We start from the raw sequence: 24,914 nt of genomic DNA, 5'->3' as shown, positions 1-24,914 counted from the left end.
TCCAATTAACACATCATCTACATGTGGCTCCACATATTTGCCTATTACTAAAAGCTGCAGCACAAACAAGACGCTCACATGTGGTTTCATACGTACCTGATAACTGTCTACCAAAGCCATCCTGATAAACAATTAGATTCTTCAGCATAGTCTGTTTATGTGACACATGGCTTAAACACAATCTTACTATTAAATGAAACTCAAACAAGGTGGGGCTCAATCTATAAGTGTCTTTTCAATTCAACCTCCAGATGTGTTATTAAATACAACTCTTTTTTAGGCTCTTGAACTGAAACCATTCATATCAACTAGAGAGAGGTTTCTGCTCTGACGGTCACATCCGTGCTGTCAGATCACTCTCTTGTCACATGTGAAGCGACACCAGCCTGTACTTGGACCGTCAACTTCAACTGTACTTGGAGAGCGATTGCCTGCAGTCCTGAATCCTTTCACTGCAGTGACAGGACCTGTCAAAACTGTGTGACTGTGTGTTAAAGACAGACCTTCCTAGTCTTTGGGATTCAGTTCAGTTTCAGTTGCACTGCTTTCTACTGAAACACAACTGGTCTTCAAGGTCTTCACCCTGGTTTAATGATCAAACATGTTTCTTGCAGGAGAAGGAAACGTAAATGACGTAAATTCAAAACGGTTAGTTTTTTTAATGAGATTAGATACAAATTTAGTCTCTTGTCTCGAGTTACTTCTACAGAATCTGCAGTGAAATATGCAGATGTTGAATCTCAGATAGTTTCTGTTCTCACAAACTTTGAGACTTTCTTGACCCTCCTGGGACCTCCCTCTCTTTCTCTCTCTCTTGTTACCCTTTCCAGATGTTTTGGATCTGGATCTTTGTCCTCCAGGAGATTCAGCCTCTTTCTCTCTCTCTCTCTCTCTCTCTCTCTCTCTCTCTCTCTCTCTCTCTCTCTCTCTCTCTCTCTCTCTCTCTCTTGTGTACATGTCCTTGTCTCCTTCTCCTTCAGTGTGAATGATGTGTTGAGCTTCTCGCCTCTAGTGTGTTCTGTCCTCTCCACGGTGGAGGAGAGGTTGTGTAGTTCAGGATCTGTTTGGCATTGCTTGACATCCTCCCTGATATATGCTCCAGTATGTTTACACTCTATCCATACGTTTGTTTAATCCTGATTGTCCACACTGTAATTCTACTGCGTTGGTCTATTCTGTACACATATCTGTTGCAGGTCTGTCTGTCCTGGCAGATCCCTCCTCAGTTTAAGGACAGTGTGTCATATCCTGTACAGATTGTAAAGGCCCTGGAGGCTAATTTGTGATATTGGGCTATATAAAATAAAATTGACTTCCCCTTGAACGGTCACACCTGTAATTATTGCTATAATTTATACCTGTGTGCTTCTCTGGTTATGACATATGTTGGTGGCTCAGTGCAGGATAGAAGATGCATGCAAAGTTTCGTGATTAAAACAGTTTTATATCCTTAACAATGCTGTCATCTGACTGGTGTATGTCGGTGGACTGGGCTCTACTGGGCTCTACTGGGCTGCTGTACTGGGAGGTTTTAACGGAGACCACTTAGCAACTGGTCTGCACGCGCTGCAGTGGTAGCATAGCAACAACTGCAAAGAAATCCCCCGGTGTGGTCCGAGCTTCGTCTCTAAAGACTCAACTTCTTTCTGTCCCCCAACTGCTACTTTTCACCGCGACCCGGATGTTTCTGACGCCATTTTACTATTCTTATAATGTGGTTAGGGGGCTTCTGTCTAGGCTGGTTCAAATAAAAACATTCACACATGTAGCTTAGTCTGTGAGGCGCCTAACTTTTATGATAGCTAGTTGAAGTTAGCCTACGTTAGTTGAATACGCGGAGTGGCGCCCCCTCTGGTTGTATACGGTGTTTATCAAGAGATGACTGCTCCGTTAGTGGGGGGAAAAAACAGCTTCGCCAATTTCCCTTTAGCCAAAATTATTAAATTAAAACAAATGTACAGTCTTTTTGCATGAAACGCGATAACAACCCGCTTGCATGTTGCAAGATTGACCGTTTGTTGGCATAGTCTGTGATGCTCGTCTCACAGACGTTTGAAGTGTTCATGCCGTTCAATACACGCTTCTTTTATCATGAACTAATACAAATAATAAAAGGTTGAAGGCTCGGTTGGCTGGTTATCGATCAGGCTGGACTGAAGCTGTGGTAGACCACGGGGAGCTCACACACACACTGATGCAGCAACGGCTGCAATTTTGCAACCTTATGGTTATTTCACGTTGGCGAAATCAATCACAACTCGTGATAACGTCGGTAACGTTATATTACACATTATCACGGACTACGTCGTGCTATATTCTAAAGTAGCAGCGAACTCACGCGCTCTCACAGTCGGTACCAGCGGTGTTCCTCAAAAGGCGGCCGATGTTATTCAGTCATCCAGCCAGTCTCTGCCTGCTCCTCCATTGCGGTCATGATGCAGCCTGTCTCCCGGCGCCTGTTCCGAGGATGTCCTGATGCTTTCTGGCTCTACTATGAAACGGATGCGTGGTTTTTACTGAAGCCTACTTCGCGGCTAATGTCGATGCTCAGTGTTACTCATGCAGTGATGCTGCTCTCTCTCTCTCTCTCTGTCTGTCTCTCTCTCTCTCTCTCTGTCTCCCATAAAATACTTTTGGAAAGGAGACACAATTCCACGCCTTGTAGGCGGGACACAATGTAAATGTCACCGTCTGCTGATGAGGCAGACCCTTGATCTAATTTAATTTGTGCACAATTAAACTGACATCTTCCTCAAATGCAGTAGGTGGTAGGGCAAAGACGTTTCTGACTCATGTCGCTGCAGTAATCTTTAACAAGGTTATATTATTGAGTCTCAGTCAGACATCGTACTTTACACAGGGTGTTGCCAAATCTAAAATATAAGTCCTAATGTGTTTCATATCTTGGCCTGGTTAAATTTGCTCAATATTTAATTCCATAAATGCAAACATTTGAGTTATGACAAGATTTCACAGATGTGTTACTTGGAAAAAACAGTCATAAACTGCATCCATAAATACTGTTTGGTGCAAATCCTGCAAACATTTTAGAGATGCACCTTCATTGAATGTCAGCACCAAAGCTATAAGTGATAATTATGCTTGTTGTGTCTAATACCAGTATATCTATAACACTACCCTTGCATTTGCTAAAATGTTAAAGGACAAATAAGGCTATTTTTTTAAATTGTAATGTAATTTTTAGAAGGACTAGTTTATTTTCTCACGGTCAACATCGTTCATCCACTTGCTTGAAGTTCTTTGTTGAATGATACATGATTCAACTCCAACATAGTGACATTGTTCTTGTGCAGGATTCATTCCCAGGCACAAAAGAACCGGAGCTGTTGTAATAATCGATCAATACTTCCATATCGGAACTATAACAATTTTCTCATTCATTGGTGAATTAAATGACCACCACCATATTGAGCGTCTCTAAAGACTTACTAATAAGCTTGTGCAAAATGTTCCCAAACAAACTAGCCCATCATTTTACAACTTAGCTCTACATAACATAACCACATTGTGTATCAAGTTTCTCTCTCCAAGAGGATCAACAAATGACTCTAGATTCTGCACCACACAGACAGCAAATGGCATTCACGGCACAATTGACTTTTATTCAACACAGAAACCATGTGTACAGGTAAAATATATCCTCAGCCTCAACTGAGTAGATAACACTGGCTCACGTCATGGGATGGCTGCTGGTGAAACTGTTAGGGGGCAAAGCAGACAACTGCACTGACACTCACTGAGGAGACGACTTTTGAAAAATCAAACAACAGCTGAATGTATTTAGCTCCACATTACATCTCATGCATGACATCAAAAATAGTATTTCTGATATAATAGTTTCATCAACACACACGGACATACCCGATCTCAAATGGTCGACAGGCACAGACACTGAGCCACACTAAAGCTCTGGAAAGTTAAAGTTTAGAATTGGCTTCAGATTACATCGGGTGTATGAAAAAAAAAAGAAAAAAGAAAAGAATCATCACCTTATATCAAGACCTTTTAGATGCATTTCAGTCATTAACACGTTCTGCAGTTTATAAGTGTTTCATGTGTACCAGTAACCCCAAACATTCACCATAAAAAGATGTATTTCAGAACTATAAGCTCTGATACAGATTTCAGACTGTTAAAATATTCCTCTTTTGAAAACATCAGATATCACAGAACAAAGGCTTCTATTCATTTTCTGGCAGTTTATATGTTTTAAGTCATGCCATCATAAAATCAAAATGAATCAAAATGACTGACACAAAGCTTTAGTAGGGAAGGCTGGGGGTTAACGATATATATATATATTTGATGGTGATTTACTGACGTGTACACCTCACTGCATCAGAGACACACGAGCAAACTGACACCAGCCATCAAGAGAAAGCCGTCACAGCCGTTTAAGGTTTTTCAACACATGACCATACATGAACACGACTACAGAGGTTCAGTGACATTTATGTTCCAGGAGTGATCGTTGTTGTTTTTCTTGTTTACATCATTGTAATGTCACAGATACACACTAATGCTGTAGAGCCATCTTTGTTGCTTTGCTGTAACACACTTCATTCAGCAAAGACAAGATGAGCCACAGCAAAGCCTGCTGCAATACGGTCGACATCAAAACAACGCTGAACGGTTCAGAACAAACTAAAAGTTCACCGACTAAAAAAACTCCGCTGTAAACTGAAGACTTCTTAGAGGTAGGAAATGGACATGGAATAAAGTTCCCAGGAAATGGCCTTCCACATTAAAACCTGCGATAATAAAATATCTTTACTAATCATGAGGCCCAACGTGTACTGCCTACAGAGGTACAGCAAAGTGTTATAACACCCTAATAACAAACAATCCAGCAGCTTAGATGCATTGCAAGACTGCCCTACGAGCAGTTATTAATTAACTGGCTGATTATTACAGACACCAAGCATCACAAAATCAGGTGCAAACCAAAGATGTCTTCTCATATAAGTCATTAACTTTATCTTCCTGGAGTTGGTTCAAGTGTATTTAACTTGAGTTCAGTTTGAGAGGTTTGCATCTTCTATGAAGACTGGGCATCTGTAGGTTATTACATGAACAGGCAAATTAAACTTTTACAGTACGATTAAGTTGCAACTCCTTATGTTCGAGGGAATTAAAGGCCACATGGGAAAGTCAGGTTCTGCAAAATTGTCCTAGTTCGAAACCTCGATGGCTCGTTTGAATTTTACTACAGGCTTGTCAAATACCCAACTTCACACCAATCACATTTCCAATTGTTAAAACAATGAGCTGCAGCTGCCGAATAACTTCCTAAGTGTTTGAGAGCTATGACCGTCTTAACACCCAGCGTATAATGGGTGTCATTAACAAGTGTGAAGATATGTGACATCAAATCCTCACGACACATAAGGACTACGGTGCAATAACCCAGATGTGGAGAACACAGAGGTGCTTCATACGAGATGAAATGTAGAATTACCAGTGAGTTCAGCTGAGGTCACAAGTTACAGGCTCACAGATAACACCATGCAGCTAACATCTGTTAATGAAACAACCTCCACACTCGCATACAGTACATATATACACATGTATATTAACCTGAAATGAGACTATTGTGTGGAATCATCTACAATAAACTATGCATATTTATTCTTTAGTCAGCCGGCTTCAAAGTCAGGTAAACCCACAAGTAGATCAATAATTACTGGCCGTTATTGTGACATTTTATTGTAATTCAATGCTTCAGAATATGATTTCGTGATTGGTTTCTGGGATCTTTTTAGTTGATAATTCTCCACCCTAATATATTAGGCTGTAAAGTAAAAGACAATGTGGTAACATAACTTAATGTTGAAGTATAAAGTAACAGATGGCATTACTTGAGGAGTTGTGTAACAAAAAAAAAAATCCTAAAAATGATGTTGGGGATGTGCCTAAAAAGAATATTTGAGTGGGAGTCGCACACCGGTCTTGAGCTGTAGATGGCGACGACGAAAAAGAGTTCACAGCTCATTGATGACACCAATGTGAACACCAACTTCACTGTTTTACAAGTTAAAAGGGTAATTATTGATCAACTTTATTTGTTTGGGACACAACGAATTTTACTTTTAACCATCCAGTCCATTTTCTGCTCTTCAAAACATGATAATGTATCCACAGCTTTGTTTTCAAACCCACTGACTATTTGCACATTTTAAACAAAAAACCCCAGAAAAAAACAAAAACAAAAAGGTAATTTGCTGTAGCTCCACCTCATTACACATTAGAGTATTGAATTTAAATTCTACGTATTCACACAGACTTGATTGATGAAAGCTAACTTGTTCCAGTAGTTGTTTGTTTCTTTGATTTAATGTAACACTTTGCGACTACAGCGGGGAAACGGCTCTAATTTAATCAAACATGCTTTTCAAAATACATTTATGAGAACAAAAATGTGCAAAAGGTCCAGGGGCAAAACAAATCTATTTGATTGAACAAACAGAAAATCATGTCATTAGTGTTTAGTCAATCATACTGTATTTACAAGAACTGATATTTACAGTGTCAGATTTTCTCCGTCATGCATCGGTGTTTGAATGTGTATTTGAATTGAGAACCATTAAACCCATACAGTATGAACACTGTTCTTCACCGTAAAGAGTTATATATTTGGGGAGCCCAGGCAGAAAGTTATGACCATATCTACACTGACTTCTTCTTACTTCCAGCTGATGAATAAACTACATGACTGCAAGTCAGTATGGTTGTACCTTTTAAGAATATTCCTTCAACAATGAGCAAAACCTAACCCCGGGCTTCATTTATCGTTTCTTGGGTTTATAATAAATATATTTTTGAATGGATTGATGGGAACTAAGCTGACACAGCTCTTTCCCTAAAAGTGCCAGTGAGATGAGCAGAGACAGAGAAACAGAGGGGGAGACGGGTGAGGAGATGTATGGTTGTGAGGTCACTACCAGTCTGCATTATCCCAGGTTTCCTCAGCAGGTTTCGTGGGACTCTTCTTCGTCTTACCCTCTGCGTTCTCCCAGTTGTTGTCCCAGGCCTCCCAGCTCTCCTCTGTGCTGTGTTTGTTGTTGGACGCTGCTTCGGAGCCCCAATTGTCCCAACTGTCAGAGCTCTTCTTTGCAGAATTCTCCGCGATGGTCCAGCTGTCACTGCTGGGTGATTGCTTGGCCTTTAAGGAGTTGTTGCTGCCAAAGGTTTCCCAGAAGTCCTTTGAGACCGGCTGGGTAGAACTGCCCTGATATCCCTCAGTGGCATCCATGTTCTGGTAGCTCTCTCCGGTACACCTGAACACAGTCAAAACACCATCTTCATGTTGCCTTGCATTCATTCACACAGTGCAACAGATTTTGCATGTGGGATATAAAAAATAAACATGTATAAAGTAGTTATTACCCATCCTCCGGTTTTCCCGAGAAGAGATTTGTCAATTTTGAACCAGCTCCCTGAACCTAAAGAACAGACAAGACTTTTCAGCAGCTGTTACTGTACGTGTTAAAACATTGTGACTTTGTAAGAAACGGTATTTTACTTAATCTGAAAATGAAAGCCAATGGTAAACACTAATGGTGGTTGAAAGAATAACTGCAGGAATTAAAATCTTTAAATCTAAGTCCATAAACAATCAATATTAGCTTCACAACAAATGAAAATATGATGCTGCATTTCTAGATTTAGCAACAGTTAGAGGCAGCAATAATAAAACTGAAAACACATGTTTGTTTTCTAACACCAAGTACTCACCACCAGATTAAAAATGGCAGCAAGAAAAACGAGAGATGACATTAAATTAGAATTGTTCAAACATTCATCAACACAGCGAAACCAGTCTCCTTTGAGGGGTCTGCTGCAGGGGGCCGAGGCAGGCTCTGCAGTTTCAGCTTATCTTAAGTTATAAGTGTTGGATCAGTGTTGCTGTTCCCGGCTCAGGAGACTGGTTTAGCATCTGTACAGCGTGGCAGAGGTCTGCCCGTCCTACCTTGGTTGCCAGCCCATTGATGCCGACTGCCACTTCATCTAGAAATTTGCCATCTTTTACCTGAATGAGCCAAATTATTAAAAACTTTTAAAAACAACAATATCCATCCATTATCTAACTTACATGTTATAAGCAGCAGTTTGATTGTGAGAGAAGTGATGCGTTTTGTTGAGGGCACTGATAATCAACATGAGAAAACAATAACATTTTGTTTGAATCCAACAAAAGGTTATTCTTCAAGAGAAAATAAGTCCAAAGTAAAAGGAGCTATAACCGCTCAGCAAGAGAGCAAGAAGAGCGTTACAAAAGCGCTTACTATAAATACCGTAAATCACAAATGCCAACTGTACCTTAGAAGACAAAAACGTTTAGTTTAAAACTAGTTTCTCTCAGTCATTGGCCTTTCCAAAATACATCAAGTTGTCTTATAGCTAAACAGGACTCATTTGATCTCATTAAAGACACATCCAGGAGCGGCTCACTTGACAGTAAAGAGTTAGAGCAGTTATGTGTAAACAACTCATTATGACCTCAGGGATTTAGTTTAAAAACAAAGCTTATTCTGATGCAAACGCTTAAACACAGAATCTGCAAAGACAGGGAGCGACTAACTGTCAATTGAAGAGCTACAGGTTGTGTCATTTCATGAGAAACGTATGGACCAGGACTGTGATATTTTAACTTTTAATATTGTTTAGTGAAGCTTGACTTTAATTACAACATGTTAAACTAAAAACTGAATGTCTTGATATGACGCATGACATCCAATTTGGTTCCTCCAAATGTTTAAATGTACTTTAAGCCAGTGACCAAAAGTTCAATCTGACTCACATCCGCTCCCAAATAAACAGTTCACAGCTGTGTGCTTCTTCAAATCCCATTGCTGAGTCACTGGAGAAATGAAAGGTTTGATTTGGTTTTTTTTGCATCCTTAAAACTGCAGCTTTTGTCGTTTAATGTAAGCTGGCATAAAGCAGATAAACTGACGCAGACAAGCAGTGCAGAAAATAGCACATTCACATCTGAAGCTGTTTGTTTTCTCTAACGGACTCTATCCCACCACCAAATCTACAACTTCAAACATCAATGTTACCTTTTCCTGGGTGGGTTTGATAACGTTCTCATTTAATGTCTGTCCTAACTCTGCAGCCTAGTTGGAAGTCAGAGGGGAGAATTCACTTGAATGAGAAACAGTTAAACATTCACAGTAGAGCAAGACACTGAGCTGCTTGTTCTGAAGTTGCATGAAGCGACAGTCATTCCCATTCACCATGACACTGAGCAAGCACTAGAGGGTGTAATGGTTAAAAAAACTTCTCTTATGAGGCAACACTGCATACGATTTCTTACTGAGAGTTTGGTGAAACACTAGAAGCCTTTTAAGTCTTCGTCTATCTTCAAAATATTAAAAGACAACATCTTTGCTTTTCTACTCTGCCACCTAAATTATTCAAAGAAACATGCTACATATAGGATGCATGTTGTAACTCACACAGGACTCTCTGGGTAATACTCTCCTCCATTCGTGAGCACGTGTTTGTCCACCGACATGCCTACTCGAATTGTGTGGGCCCTACAGTATATAAGGCAACACATACAGCCGTCTGCCTTTCTCTATTCAGTGTACAGCAGTTTGCCCGCCGACTGCTCATCTGCACAGATGGAGTCACCTCTTGAAGAACGTCATGTCCCGGCCTCATCACTGGGACGGATCTTCACGACGCCTGCTTCAAGTGCCCCGACGCACGCCGAGAGCGCTGCCCCCAGCCTGCCCAACGCTGCACTAGATTCAATGCCAGCAGCAGTGGGATCACTTTCGACGCTTCCATGGGAAGGCTGGCAGACAGCTGTGTTATGTGTGCTGCCTTATCTACAGTGGGTTCCGCATGTATTCGGGTAGGCGAGTCCTGATTGAATGGCTACGCCATTATGTCCAGTAGAGGGCTCCACCTGAGCTAGAACTACGATTGCAATTTTGTAAATTTTTATTTTTCCTTAGGATTTTTTTCTTGTTGCCTTATTTATAGAAAATAACAGAACAGATGAGGAGCAAAATACCCCAAAAATACCAAATGTTGCTCTGCATTGATGTTGATTAATGCCAAACTTAATTGTTTTTAAATACCATTACACTTCTACGGCACGGTTAGCAGTCGACACAAAAACGTCATGCATAAATGGATAACCGACTATCAATGGATGTGAGTGAACAGTTCATGGAACAACATTTCTATATTGGGGGTAGGAATTAAAGTCAATCCCCATCTCACAATACAGTTACAAACTGTCTTCCACAGGTTATCCATAAACTCAAAGAATAAGCCCCAAGAAAAGCACAGTATCCAAGCAAAAGCACGTGAAGATGGTGCTCACCATTTTGCAAAATATTTGTACTGTGAAAAAATAACAACTCACAAGCTAACAAAAATGTAAAAAAATGGGTAATGTCTAACTTAAAAAAAATGTAAAACATGATGCAGAAAAAGCGCCATGCACCTATTATCTGCTTTACCGGTTCTGGGGGTGCTTTATAGCCCTTTAACTACATCCAGAGAAGGCAAAGAGATATTAAAGTAGTCACACAGTTATTGCAGCTGGACATTTACATTATATGGTAAGAGATTTACCAAAATGGCACACATTGTTAGAACACTACTAATTCCCTTTAGTTATAGGGGTCCTATTCAACAAAACAGGGAACTTCAAACGCAATCCCGACAGACAAAAAGTCGTAGTTCTGGTTACAGGTTACCCGTTACTATATCAGTCTTACCTTTAAGGTTGCTTGGTTTGCAAGTTTAGATGTCTATAGGAGAGGTTAAAGACAAAACAAATATGAATGACCTCTTTATTTTTTATGAGGGTTGTTTTTTGGATTGTCTGGATTTTTTTTTTTTCCATGCAGAAAAACAATAAAGTGTTTATCACGTAAATACACTTACATTATCTTTAGCGATAGTAGCAAACTTGCTAGCTCCAACAGCAAAACTGCTCCAGCCCTGCAAAAACAAATTTAAACATTTAAAAAACTGCCACGGGGGGAAGAAAAATACAATAAAAAGTACAACTCGGACAAGAGATATACATTGTGACCTACCGAATAAATAGAAGACATGGCATTGTTGATGAAGTCGTCCTCTTTCTTCTCTGGAGTGACTGTGTTGCCAAAGCCAACATACCGATTCTCTTGATTCCCACTATAGCCCCCTCCACTGACGAAGCATAAAGACATAATGTAGAAATAAAACACTTAAGACAAAGAAACCAACAGACAAGTGCATAAGAAAAGAAACGTAGAGAATGTGAGGCTCTCACCTCTGATACGAGTTAACGTCATCACTCAACCAGTCTTCAAAAGCCTTGTCTCCAGATTTTGCTGAGCTTTGTCCCGGTCCTCCAGAGCTGTTTGACAGAAGCATGAATTCACTGCTTTAATGCCTGTCCTGTAATCTGCCATTGCCCATAGTGTGAGTGTGTTAGAAACCACTTTTACCGATGAGAGGATGAAAGGCCGGTCTTGGGTTGAGGAGATGTCCAGTTTCTGGCAGGGGATGTCTCAATGGACCACTCCTTACCCTCGGCTAAAGTTACAACCTGTCATATACAGGATGATCAAAATAAGACACCTTCACAAGCTAGTCATCTCAAAGAGGCCTCAGCAAAAACTAGATCATTCTGCCAATAGACAAATTGACCAAAGAGCTTTCCACCTGCACACCTCACCTTGTCTCTAAAGAGTGCAGCAGCTTTGCTGTTGTATTTATCCTGTAACGTCCAGGTCGGATCGTAATCATCTTGGCCTTCAAGAAATAGACGGAATATTCCATTTCCTCCCGCTTTCATCTTTTCAAGCTCAATATCTTTCCACTTGTCCATGGTGACGGAGCGCACAAAACTGTGGACGGGGCAGAAAAGACACATTAATCATTATCAGGCTGTCCAGCATTTTCTAAATCATTAACACCATGATAGGGTCCACTATTCTCACCTGAGATGTACTCCCAGGCCCCTGTGCTTGCCGGAGCACTCGAGACAAATCCAGATCCCATAGGTCACACTGACCCATTGAGGGTTAAAGGCACCACACTCAAAACATAGCTGAAAAACAACAAGGCCCGCTGGACAGTTAATACATTTACACCTCCCGATCCTGCATTTATAAGGAAAATATCTACGGTATACAAAATGTCCACTAACCCCATGTGTTTTAACATTGTACACGATCATTTCACACTGCACTGTCAGTTAAATAAATAGAACAATACTACATGTATTCATATTGGCCTTTCATTTTTAGTTTAGGACCCATATCTGTCAAATATTAGCGCCAAAGATGCTGGCCAACAACATGTCCACTGGCGGTGAAATTCGGACCTACAATTACTGCCACCATTTTATTTGATCGTTGATGAAAGCGGGGAAACTTTGTGAAGGAGAGTGAACTTGTGCTACTTTGCAGGCATCCCAAAACACCTGCTCCCACCAGCTATGTGGATTATAAGGGTCCAGTGAGGGCACACTATTTGGACTAAGAAGTGACGGTTAGCCGTGTGAATAGGTTGCTGTGAAGGCTTACATTATTCTCGTCTTGGGTTCTCACTTCCTTCAGAACTCTTCTGGTCCTTGGACTCGCCATGTTGACCCACACTGAAAGACAACGATAGAGGACCTTCTTAAGTAAAACATTTAGTTACCAAAGCAGAGTATGGAATCATCTGTATAGATATGTTCAAAAGACACAAATACTCCACTACTTTATATTACCAAGCTACATCATGAAAGAAGTGCCTATAATTGAATGAAATCATAGCACTAGAGCACTATTTCACATACTGAAATCATACATTCCTATTGAACCGTCTGTTCAAGAAACAAAGCCACCCTAAAATAGAAGTGACACCCTTTGTGTTATATAACGGAGGTCAGATATAATTCGTGAATTTTAACCAGTCTCTGGTTCAAAGCCGATAGCAGTGAGAACTGTTTTGATGTCGTCATCTAAAACAAACCTGGACCTGCTCCACAGACCGCAGGATTGTTTCAGATGAACTGTGCCTCGCCTTGAAAGTGGATGAAAGCAGCAGGCAGGCTGCTGCCAAGGGAAGCGACAAAAAGCTGCAGTAACACCTTCCCAGGATGATACAGGAGGTCAGCTTAATATCCATCAGACCGCAAGCTCTTAAAACTAGGGCTGCAACTAATACATAATACTAATACATTTTGGATTATATTTTTGATTACTCCATTTTTAGCGTGGCTCTTTTTGTTCAGTTATCGCCAATGATTGTTATTGCAAAGACAAACTTGGTGATTAATGAAGTACGAGGACACTATGACACATTCACTCATTACACTGATGTAACCCCTACATGGTGGTGAAATGAAATTAATGTTCTCTTTTGAACATATCTATACAGATGACTTAATACTCTGTGTTGGAAATCCCATGAAAAGACTAAAACCAACAATGAACTGATCCCAATAAGACGTCTATGTAGCCAAAGCCTAATATATAATATTTTTCCTTGTCGTAGACTTCTAAAGACATCCAAAAACTCTGAAAACAGATCAGGAAGCCACACGTTACACTGGCTGACATGTCTTCAATGTGCATGGACCCTTTAGTTTCTTTAGAGCCTATCCTACACTGACCTACTACCACAAAGTACTAAGTATGTATTAATGCATGCCCCTACTCTTAACCTCTATTTAAATAATGATAGCTAAACTCTACAGTGCCCAGCAGTTTTAGAAACAGACTTAGCGTTTTTTCTTTTAAGAAACTTTATCATTGTTTTAAAGATTTACATATTCTATAAGAATGAATGGGCCTGGGACAGAGAACCACAGACAGGGCAAGCAATTCATACTTATTAGAATAATGCGTGGTTGGTATTTGGTCTTTTCACGATGACTATAAAGAAAATATGGAAAAAGCCAGCTCTACCCTTTAAACTCAGGTATTGAACTGAACAACAGAACGATAACCTAATTTATTTACCATCTAATCATAACAGCAGTCGTCTAAAGATACCGATGTTACTATAAAAATAAAAATAAATTCACAGAAACAGTACAGCGTCTGTATTAGGGTGGATTGGAACTATTCTCAGATAGGTGTGATGTTTTCACAGAGAGGCAGACATTCAGGTGACTATGAGGGTGAACGTCAGCAAAGAAAACTCTCACTCGACTGGTGGGTTTACATTCCTTAAACCAGCTTCATTCGGAGACAATACAACAGGAGGAAACGTGTCTATCCTCTGCCAAACTTTAGCACTTTTGAGGATTTCTAGCAGCAAATTGACAGACAACTTTACAGACGTTATGGGTATTTTCTATGAAAACACAATCAGCTTTCATTTGTCCACAAGAGCGAGGATGTGGGTTAAGCTAATCAGATTTTAATTTAGACTCCCTTGAAGCAAGGCCTAAATGTAAATAACCATGAATTATACGACAGAAATCAGGTGACGTCTGTCTCTTTAATGAAATGAAACCACAAATGTTGAAACTATTTGTGGTTTCAACACAGAAGTGCAGTCGTGTCAACGCTCCACGTAACAAACACTAACGTTACAGATGTCCGTGGACATTTAAAGGACACACTCGTAAACCGTTTAGACGCCGCTCTCGTGTTTTACTTCGGCTTATCATTAAACACGTATTTGCCCCATGGACATTTCACCAACATTTTAAAATGTAAGTGAATTGATGTGGTGACTAACGACAATGCTAACGTTAGCCGTCGACCTAGCTAACTGAACCGTTACCTGTCTGTGATTGATGAACAACGAAGACGTTGTTTTTTTTAGAAGGTCTGCTGCTCCGCCGATAAACTCTAAGAAGGCTTTTCTTCTGTGGCGGAGGCACAGCAAATATTATACTGTCACAGACTGTGTCGGGTCAACAGAAGTGTATTGAAACGATAGGCTGCTGATGTTAAGCACCGGTAGCCATGTTCCTGTTTGCATACGTTGGCAGTGCAATGCATCATGGGAGTCCGGGTTCCTCTTCCTCGTGTATATTTTGTATCGTCCTCTCGCTCTCTCTCTCTCTCTCGCTCTCTCTCTTTTCTCTCTCTGCCGCCTCTGCTGCTCCGGAGCGTGACTGTACACGAGAACCGGACCGTGATACGATCACAAAATACACAATCTAAATTTGGCATCACCTGTCATTATCACATCTTAAAAGTAATGTCTTTCTCTGGGCAGAATTAGCAGACATTTACACATTTCGAGGCTAAACTGAGATATCTTTCTCCTCAAACTGAAGCAACTAAATTAAATTCAGCCAATAATTGTATTAATGCCAAATATACTTATCCCACTTAAGTGCGTTATGTAAAGCACTTTGATTTACTTCTGTGTTTGAAAGTTCCTATTATACAAATACACTTGCCTTGCCTCTTCTGTGCATTTACACACCCTGTATTGAAGTACAACTAAATACATATAACAAATGTAAACTGAAACTTTAGGTTTCACTTAAATCCATGAATCTAATTAATCTTGAAAACAACAAAAATGGAGCATCTTGATTTGATGACCAGCAGTTTAGTCTGCACATATCATGTAGCCGAACTACAGTGTCCCCTGTCTCTGTATCAGCACCCAGTTGTTTTCTCTGACTTTTTAGTTTCTACCATCCAATAAAGGTAAACAGACAGAAATTAAATCTTAAAATTATTTTAGTCAAACTACAAAAACAAAAAAAACACAGCTGAGAATTGTGGGATCATTTTGAGCTATAGCCAACATGGCCAACAGCCTCTAAAGTGGCTCATTTTAAATTCAAGCACTTTCCCACGAACAATTTTAGGAACTCAAAGTCAGGTGTACAGTGACATATTTTTTCATATACACACAAATCAAATGATCAAGTTCTTTATAAAGGAAATATTTATATGACTACTACACAGATAATAGTTATAAAACATTGTCAGCCGTAACGGTTTGTGCGCCATGGTTGATCCAAAGTCCTATCTTGAACCTGTCCAGGTGTATGATATATAATCACTTAGTGTCCTTTGGGTTATGAGACCCGTTCCTGAAAGAAGTTTATTAGTTCAGATTGTGACATTTCAGTCTAATAATCTACTAATGTACACTAATATCACGTTTGACATTTTACTCATCAGGCCCATATTAGGAATGACTGGGAGCAGTAGAAAATCAAGAACTTTTAGGAACATTAAAATTCACAATGTTGTGAATGCAGCAATAATAATGTTGTAGGCATTGAATATTAAATTAACATGAATAACTCAACGTTATTGTGAATAAAACTGTAATTTAACAACTGCTATGTGGCGCAGCATTTACTGCCTGAATGCAGCCTTCATTTTGCTTTTGTTGTGTCAAATTAATACAAAGCTCCGTTTTACAGCATCCTTATTAGTCTTTAATTTACCCTAAATTATGCTCTTGAAATCTGCCTTCAGAGATTTAACTTTAAACATGACTGATGTGTGTAATTTCGAGGAATCTGAAAGATTAAAGTACAGTCTGCGCTGATTGGGCCTATGTTCCTGATACAAAGCTATTAGCTGCTCTTATCTGATAAAAGTAGAGGTATAAAGTTGTGTTCCTGCTGCTGAGGGAGCAACTGTGAGCTGTCCATCATCATGAATCTCTCTACAAGTTTGAAGTTGCGCCTGCCGGCGTTCGTGCTAGTGTCAGAGGTTGTCATGTTAGTTCTTTATGCTGTTTTTGTCACTTATGATGACAATGCCAATGCTAAGCTGCAAAACAACGAGACCAACCCGATGGAGAACTCCGTTTATCGAGACTATCCCTACTTTGTCGACGTGCAGGTGCTAATCTTCATAGGCTTCGGGTGCCTGCTGGCCTTCTTCCGATTCTATGGCTTCAGTGGAATGGTCTTCAACTTTCTTACGGCTACATTTTCGATCCAGTGGGCGATCCTGATTCAAGGTTTCTTCCAGTTTTACTATGCTGGTAAAATTCACCTGGGAGTGATCAACCTGCTGAATGCAGAGTTTGCCTGTGCTGTGGTGCTCATCTCTTTCGGAGCCGTGCTTGGGAAGACCAGTCCTATTCAGCTCCTGGTCATGGCTTTACTGGAGATCCCTATCTTCTCTGTGACAGAGTGGGCTGTATTGAAATACATTAGAATCAATGATGCAGGTGGCTCTATTCTTATTCACCTGTTTGCTTGCTACTTTGGTCTAGCGGTGACGTTTACGCTGTACCGCCCGAGCCTGAATGAGGGACACTCTAAAGAGATCACTAGTTATCACTCTGACATCCTCTCTTTAATGGGAACCTTGTTTCTCTGGGTGTTCTGGCCTTCATTTAACTCTGCTCTGACCTTTAAGGGTGACGATCAACACAGAGCAATACTCCACACTTTTTTAGGTCTAAGCTCATCCACTATCACTGCCTTCGCACTCTCAGCAGTGTTCAATAAGAGAGGCAAGCTCACAATGGCTGATATTCAGAACGTGACTCTGGCAGGTGGCGTGACTGTTGGGGCTTCTGTGGACATGATGATTTCCCCTGTAGCCGCGTACGCCCTGGGCATCATGGGCTGCACTGCATGTTTCTTTGGATACAGGTACCTGACCCCCTTTATGGCCCGGCACTTGAGGATCCAAGACCAGTGTGGTATTCACAACCTGCACGGACTCACTGGCCTCATATCGTCCACAGCAGGGATCTGTGCCATCCTCCTAGCCACTGAGGAAACCTACGGGCCCAGCATGTACCAGATCTTTTCCCATCGTGCTCCACCTGAGGGAGATCCAAAGCTCCTGGAACTGCAGAGGCTGATTCCTGGGCTGAAGCCGGGCTTGGGTCGTACTGCGCAGGAACAAGCTCTCTACCAGGTGGCAGCTATCTTCTCCACCATCGCAGCAGCTGCAGTTGGTGGGCTGCTCACTGGTTGGGTCATAAAGCTGCCCTTCATGGCATCCCCATCTGACAAGGACTGCTTTGATGATGAGGTTTTCTTTGACGTGCCCTCTGACTTTAGCAGTGTAGGGCCCAAGACCTCCATAAGCTATGAGGAAAAGGTACAAATGAGCTCTATGAACACAAAAGTCGACACAGGGAGGCAGTCATTGTGAGTCATTCCATTTTTGAATTATAGCCATTACTATTGTTTCAAAATTTAGATATTTTTCACATTTGTTGCAAGAGTTTCAGATGTATAATTTATTATCACTCCTGATGGAGGGATAACATGTATTTGGAATTTGAACCATCAGCCCCCTCATCAAAAGCTGTTTACTGTTGAAGTTTGAGTACTGTATGCAAAATGGCAAAGGGCAATTAATAGTATAAAATGTATTTGCTTTCACATTATATGTCAAAAAATTGTGAAATAAATTATTTTATACATTGCACGTTTTCCTTCAGGTTACATATTAAAGCCATCGTCGAAATAAATCATTGGCTTCGCTCGACATGCATCATATCATTTGTGTTGTATATCTGATTACAGCGTTGGACTCCACAGAATCCACCAAAACGAGTTGAAATAAGCATCTTTTAAAAAGGATCCTTTGCAAGATAGTAATTACACTGAATATCTTGTGCTGCTAAAATGGGAGCAGAAGAAAAGTATAAAACATGACATTCGTTTTTGATACCGTAATATCAAGTTTAAAAACGGTGCACTAAGACTTAAGACAACAGTTTCAGTCAGGTAATCATCCCATTGAATTAGATTTTAAATTCTGTAACCATTTGATTAAATGTAGAAAGAATCACATCTCATATGATGTCTACTCATCCCCATGGTTATGTTTAACTCACTAGGAACCAACTTACTGTCACTACAGTTAATAAACATACATTTTTTTATGTATAAACTATGGATTTGAAACTAAGGTTGTAAGTACATTTGAATCCATTGAATCAATGTCATTGCAAAACCATTTGAGATACAGCATTTCCTTTTCTTTTTTTCAAGGTCACACCTGGAGTTGGTTTCTTTCTTACTATAATACTTACAATCCTGTTATTCTGTTTCACTGTTATTCGGCACCATTTGATTCAAACGCTATCACTACCCTGTGATAAAGTATGTCCTGCTCATCCAATCCAAAGAGTGTAAAACATCAAACATCTGAGACATCTTTATATAATCTATAAACACCTGCTGAATGCCAAATCTCCTATTAACTTCTATGGAAATATCGGCAGAGCGAACTATTCTGTATTTGACTCCTCAATTACAAGGTTTTTTGATTCACACTGAAAGCCCTTGTATCTGTGTTTATCTGTATTATTGGGCCACTTAAGCTCTCCGTGTTTAAGTCCACAACAAGTTTATTATGTCCTTAAGAAACAAGATAACACCAAATACCAGATAACATATATTGTTAAGTGATTGCCTGCATTAAAGCACATGCTATTAGTTACAAAGGTTGAGGAATTTCATCACCACACTGTATTTGATTAAATTATAAGGTTAACAATGGGCCTTATCTAATCATGGACAACAGGAAAAGTTTGACTCAGGATCCATGTATATTGCGTGTGATATGAAGTTTATAACACTCACAGATTGCTGATCAACGCTTTGATCATCTTCTTCATGGAAAAGATAAAGCATAAAGAAAGGTGCATTCAACATTGTGATTTAGTTTCATCAGCTTTATTAGGAACCTCACACCACTGCGACCGTGACTTGAAATTTGACCTCTAAGTGAAAATGATGGACCATCACAGTAGCCTCTGTACTGTGTGGTTGAAAACAAAGATTTCAGTTCAGTTTGATGGTGTCAATTTACTCACCTCATTATCTGCATTGTTTTAATATTTCTTAACATTCAACAGCTGTAGGCTATCTTATTTTGCAAAGTTCAAGGTGAAAGTGTAAAACAGACATATGATCTTCCACTCTGTACCTGTGTTTTGTTTTTGTCACAATTTTACATAACTCACCACCGACACACTAAAAAAAGGATAAATGATAAAGACCTACTTCAAACAAAGTTGACTTTTTACAATCTGTTGGAGTTGCTTATTATTGCAGTAACCCTTTTTCTCAGGTCAGATATGAAAGGTTCAAACATTAACCAAGTAAGTGACATTAATTCAACCCCAGGAAAGATTACGAGCTGGCATTTACAATATGAATTGCTATTTATGACAAGCCAGATATTGATTAGTGGGAATATAATCTGAAGTCCCTTTCTACTCAAAACGCACCAGCAGGATATTGTCACAAGTGTTGAAGCCAAATGTGATGAGAAAACCTGAGAAAAGCAAACAAACGTTTTGGTGGAACACATCAGAAACACATTTTTGTTCAAAGCAGAGTATTTGTCTTCAAACACATCAGGAGGTGATCTTAAATAATCAATGGGAATAATTTCAGTAAAGACACACAATGAATAAATCCCAGTATGCTTTAGCAGAGAAAGTCAAAGATATATTTGAAATAATGAATCAACTGCTTTGCTCTTACAGAAACACCAAACAAGGCGAGTCTAAAAAAAATGATGAACATTCTCTCATACAACTAATACAATTCAGTTAGTGTGCATGAGTGGTATGACATGCACTACTTAGCTACACAGAGCGGTTGTCATTTTTGACGACAAACAACAAACAGTGCCATCCTGTGGCGGCAGTTCAAGATGCACAAAGACCATTAAAGGCATCTCAGAGATGGTTGGCGTAGCCCTCTCCGCTGCCTGCAGTGTTGACGGTTTTGGTGCGCTGATTTTGCACAGAAGCATACAGATCAGACATGGTGGAGACACCGTCAGCGTTGCCTTCATCCTCCTTCTCTGACTCCGGCGCCTCCTCTAAATGAACTACGTCTGAGTACTGTATCTGTGGAGAGACACGGCCAGACTGCGGCCTGGGAGCCTTCAGGGTCAGGTTGGCATAGCAGTCCTGACTTTTGGACTGGAGAGAGAAACAAAAAAACAAATAATGCAATGTCTTCACACAACATTATATGTGCAGGACAGGTTTAAATAGAATTATAGCAAAGTTAGCAAATATGATCCAACACAATCCTCTCCTTTCCTTACAAAGGCCCTCTGAACCACATGTTCAACAGAGGAGACCTCAATCTTTGAAAAGGAGTTTAAAGACTCTACCTGTGACTCCGAATTGACTCTATGTTGATCCCTCAAAGATGAAGAGTGTTGAGGCTCAGCTTCTATGAACAAAGCCGTGCCTGTGGAAAACAGCATCACATTGTAGACAGACACAGATGAAGGCATTGAAAGAGACACACATGTACAATGCACTTACTTGACTGCAAGGCTATGTTTCCATAAATAGGATTATCTTCCATCTGCCTTGGGCTGCGTCTTAAATTGGACATACAAAGAGGGTATGTGTTTTATTTTCAGTTTGGTAATGACTTCTGAAAAAGCAGACCGTTAAAGAGGAGATAAATCTTTTCTTTTGAACAGTGAATATATGATACATACCTTTGTCTTGTCCTTGGTTTACATAGCCCTTTTCCTGTCGCAGTATAGAGAAAAATACTCTCAGCATCAGATACAGAATATGAATTTGTGTTCACTGGATTTTTCACAAGCAAATAACTTATTTACCTGGGGAACATTTTGATACGCAGCAATAAATATTCCAACACAGTGAGATGACCAGCGCTATGGCGATGATGCCGAATGTCCCCTGTACAGGCAATGGAACACACACAAAACTCCAACCTGGAGAGACAAAGACAAAATAAAGATCATTTATGATAATGTAATACTCTTTCAATATTAATATGTGTTGGATATGTTTTTTCCACAAGAAAGTTAAGCTATAAAAATTCGTAAAATCTTAGTGACACATCCTGCATTGAAAAATCCAGAACCTACGAATGCAAATATTCTCATTTAAAGAACTTTAAATGCAAAACATGAGATGTCCATTCTTAGTGTCTGGAGGCTTTAAGTTTCTACGTCACAACTAACCACATGTATATGAGTTTTGCGGAAACCTAGGCACCTATAGAAAACCTTTGCAGAGACAAAAAAACCACCTGCACAGTGAGGTGACAGTACTAACCACTGAACCACAGTATCTGCCAACTCAAAATACATTTTAGAAACTAAGGGAAATGTCAAGTTTATTTATGGAGCACATTTCACACACAGAGACAGCCGAAATAGCACAATAATAGTGCATATAAGACATTGAAAAAGCTTAATTGATTTGCAAAAGGTAAAAACATGTAAATTTGTAACACTGTAAATTTAAGAACACTGAAATTGATTTGTGTCCACTGTCACAGTCTGTATGCACATCAGTTTTGTTGGAAAAATGTCATTTAGTTTTTTGTTCACCTATTTTCCAACACAATCCAAGTCTCAACCAATACCCATCCTCATTATAAGGGTAGGTAAGTTGTAATACTCTGATTTGTGTTTGTCAAACCTGGGCCATGTTGTCTTTTAGTTGGGTTTGTCACATGGACTGCATTGCTAGCTAAAACAAGGTTCGACACAAATATAACTTAATGCCCAACATTTAAAGGAATAAGTGTCAGCAGACTGTTTCATTCCCTGCTTGGAAAACAAGGCAATAAAACAAATCATGGAAGCAGATTTACACCACCTACAGAATGTCAGTGGATCTGCTCAGTCGTCTGCAGCAGAAGATGAGGTTTTAACTGAGACGTTATAGCACACATGAATGTGTGAAATGTGTGATTGCACAGTGCAGCAGGTTTGTGTTGCAAGAATACATGCTCAGCAAACAATGTTGGATGCATTTCCGATCTCCAAAAACATTTGCAAAGTCTTGTTTCAGTGCAACTCACTGCAGTAGACTATTCTCACGTTTCGCTGAGCCTATGTCTCTCATAAAGTGAAAAAGTATTCAATCACCGTTTCGTCATCTTCACCACAACATTAATGGAAAATGCTTTTCAAAATCTCATTTTTGTCCCAGTCACTTAGTTTCAGGCTATGTCTCACTGCACTCTCAAATTGTTCAAACACCATTAGACACAAAATCTAACAAATTAATAGATACATATATAAATGTATTGAATTGTTATTTATTATTAAAATAATTCATATTTAATCATACATTAGGTACAAATGTCTAAAATGATCAGGAATTACTTAATTAATTCAATTGTGAACCAATTAAATGCAACAACAAAATGTTCAAAACATAACAAACATAAATACAATTCCATGATGTATAATATAATTGAACTGAATAGAAACTGAATAAATCGGCCCCATTGTGACGATACAAGCTATCTGCAGTTAGTATCGACCCGATATCTGACATGGTGCAACCCATATATACACCCCATAATTATTATATACAACATATCATGTTGATATATACATAATGTTATTAATTATTCACATTGTAGTGGTGTGATAATTGCTCAAAATGTGAAAAATACGTTGCATGTCGTCGCCTTTGGGCAAAGCAGCACCGACCCAATTAACCCACTGAGTGATACTTAAGCATGCATCTGTGTTTCACTGACTGCCTTCATTAAGTTACAGTTTCATCAGAGTGTCTGAAAGGAATAGTTAGACCACATTGTTACCATGGTAGCATCCAGTGGTGGAGGATTTATTCAGATCCTCTCCTAAAGTTAAAGTGCTTAAACAACATTGTAAAAATACTCTGTGACAGGTAAAAGTCTTAAGTAAGACATCAGGAAAACGTACTTATCATTTCCTGGGAATAGACTCAGCTCTTCAAAAAGAAAATGGAGTGAGACCTCTCTAGTTAGCAAATATTACCATGTTACCTAACTAGTCGCCGTAGTATCAATGTTTTCTAAGCTGTACTTAATGCAGCTGAATGCGACATATGCCTTCAATCACACATCAACCCATACATGAAGAATGATCTCGGTAACGTCTCACATTGGATGACATTTTCTAAATCTTTCATCAAAACTTACCACCTTGTTGTGTCTCATTGCAACTGCTTTCCATGGTAATGAAGCTTTAATCAAGGATAATTCCCTCTGTCTCTCTGTCTCTCTCTCTCTGTGGCTCTCTTACTATACTGTAAATGTGACAAACAAGACTACGGCATCTGTTGCATGTTTATCCTCACACGGTGTGATGCATACTCAAGAGAAGGACTGTTAACACATAGCAGGATGTGTGCTTTTGCAGAAAACCACAAACTTTCTGTAGACTGAAAATAACATCAAAGCAACACGAAGTGAGGCAGTGAACCTCTTTTGACAATATTAGGGAATATCATTGGTAAAACCACCAATTTTCATATAAATTACCCTGAAAATTATTTTTGGTATCTTTTTGGTATCTTGGTATCTTTGAGAAAGTAAATTGTCACTTTCATTGGCTTGTCTATGCATTCTATTTATCATTCAGAGGACAAATTTCCCCCTCAACATTCAAGGAAATAGATTTAAATAAAATGGTGCATTAAGTCATCAGCTTAGTGCTGTTATCACATATCTTGTTATAAAGCTGTAAAGTCAGCCGTGATTTGCTAGGACAAAAATATACCAGTGACAATGACTAAGACTAAGTGTGAAGAAAAATTCCATTATCAGCATCATAAAACGGAAGTAAACCTCTCTCTGAACCTGCTGAACATGGGCTGCAGCCAGCCAAACACTTTATATCAGTGAAACAACTGAGATCTTATAGGAGATTGCCAAGATCATAGATCCATTAATGGCGGTGTTTACGTGCAAACTAGTGTCCTGGTTTTAGGTCTCGTCCTAGTTCTGACCATATTGGGACATGGACCACAGTTAAACCTGGTTATGCAACTCTCTGTACGCCTGATTGAGGATAAACCAACTGTTCTATTCTCTAGACTTTACCGTCACCTGATGACCACTGCAAGGTGACTTGAAATGCATACATGGCAGAGAATGATCAGAGACACGACGGGGTGAAAGGTCACAAAGGGCGTAGCCACAAACACACAAGCCACCGCTGATTCACACCTGGTTACAATAA

At 39.6% G+C, this 24,914-nt stretch overlaps 3 protein-coding genes across 5 annotated transcripts; 1 reads left to right on the top strand and 2 right to left on the bottom strand.

The window, feature by feature from the left end:
• Positions 1–3,597: 3,597 nt before the first annotated feature.
• Positions 3,598–14,960, bottom strand: arfgap1 (ADP-ribosylation factor GTPase activating protein 1). 2 transcript variants are annotated; one of them, XM_079186697.1, is made up of 13 exons: positions 14,764–14,960; positions 12,567–12,637; positions 11,979–12,088; positions 11,714–11,885; positions 11,484–11,584; positions 11,306–11,392; positions 11,088–11,202; positions 10,933–10,989; positions 10,764–10,796; positions 9,084–9,140; positions 7,991–8,050; positions 7,408–7,463; positions 3,598–7,298 (listed from the first exon to the last, which is right to left on the bottom strand). In XM_079186697.1, the coding sequence occupies exons 2-13, from the start codon at positions 12,624–12,626 to the stop codon at positions 6,959–6,961; spliced, it is 1,248 nt and encodes a 415-aa protein (XP_079042823.1). In that variant the 5' UTR covers positions 12,627–12,637; positions 14,764–14,960; the 3' UTR covers positions 3,598–6,958. The 2 variants fall into 2 exon arrangements, with proteins under 2 accessions (XP_079042823.1, XP_079042824.1); XM_079186698.1 differs by lacking the exon at positions 9,084–9,140.
• A 1,639-nt stretch (positions 14,961–16,599) lies between these two features.
• On the top strand, positions 16,600–18,419 carry LOC306693825 (ammonium transporter Rh type B-like). Its single transcript, XM_079156462.1, has one exon. It carries the CDS (start codon positions 16,617–16,619, stop codon positions 18,078–18,080), a length of 1,464 nt encoding a protein of 487 aa, XP_079012588.1. The 5' UTR covers positions 16,600–16,616; the 3' UTR covers positions 18,081–18,419.
• A 336-nt stretch (positions 18,420–18,755) lies between these two features.
• LOC306693826 (uncharacterized protein) lies at positions 18,756–24,017 on the bottom strand. Of its 2 annotated transcripts, none has more exons than XM_079156463.1 (6): positions 23,873–24,017; positions 21,540–21,656; positions 21,414–21,447; positions 21,232–21,290; positions 21,075–21,154; positions 18,756–20,877 (listed from the first exon to the last, which is right to left on the bottom strand). In XM_079156463.1, exons 1-6 carry the CDS (start codon positions 23,904–23,906, stop codon positions 20,629–20,631), a joined length of 573 nt encoding a protein of 190 aa, XP_079012589.1. In that variant the 5' UTR covers positions 23,907–24,017; the 3' UTR covers positions 18,756–20,628. The 2 variants fall into 2 exon arrangements, with proteins under 2 accessions (XP_079012589.1, XP_079012590.1); XM_079156464.1 differs by having other exon boundaries at positions 23,876–24,017.
• Positions 24,018–24,914: the final 897 nt, after the last annotated feature.

The sequence above is a fragment of the Pholis gunnellus genome, assembly GCF_910591455.1.
Source record: "Pholis gunnellus genome assembly, chromosome: 3".
NCBI lineage: Eukaryota > Metazoa > Chordata > Actinopteri > Perciformes > Pholidae > Pholis > Pholis gunnellus.
This window is presented reverse-complemented; position numbering and strand designations above follow the sequence as displayed.

Excerpts from the sequence above, each read along its gene's own strand:
- LOC306693826 (XM_079156463.1), bottom strand. The coding sequence starts at position 23,906 with ATGGAAAGCAGTTGCAATGAGACACAACAAGGTG. Across the intron at positions 21,448-21,539 it reads CGTATCAAAATGTTCCCCAG|GAAAAGGGCTATGTAAACCA; the intron begins GTAAATAAGTTA and ends ATACTGCGACAG. Across the intron at positions 20,878-21,074 it reads GAGTCAATTCGGAGTCACAG|TCCAAAAGTCAGGACTGCTA; the intron begins GTAGAGTCTTTA and ends TTCTCTCTCCAG.
- LOC306693825 (XM_079156462.1), top strand. The coding sequence starts at position 16,617 with ATGAATCTCTCTACAAGTTTGAAGTTGCGCCTGCCGGCGTTCGTGCTA.
- arfgap1 (XM_079186697.1), bottom strand. The coding sequence starts at position 12,626 with ATGGCGAGTCCAAGGACCAGAAGAGTTCTGAAGGAAGTGAGAACCCAA. Across the intron at positions 10,797-10,932 it reads CTACTATCGCTAAAGATAAT|ACATCTAAACTTGCAAACCA; the intron begins GTAAGTGTATTT and ends CCTCTCCTATAG. Across the intron at positions 7,464-7,990 it reads TCAATGGGCTGGCAACCAAG|GTTCAGGGAGCTGGTTCAAA; the intron begins GTAGGACGGGCA and ends TCTGTTCTTTAG.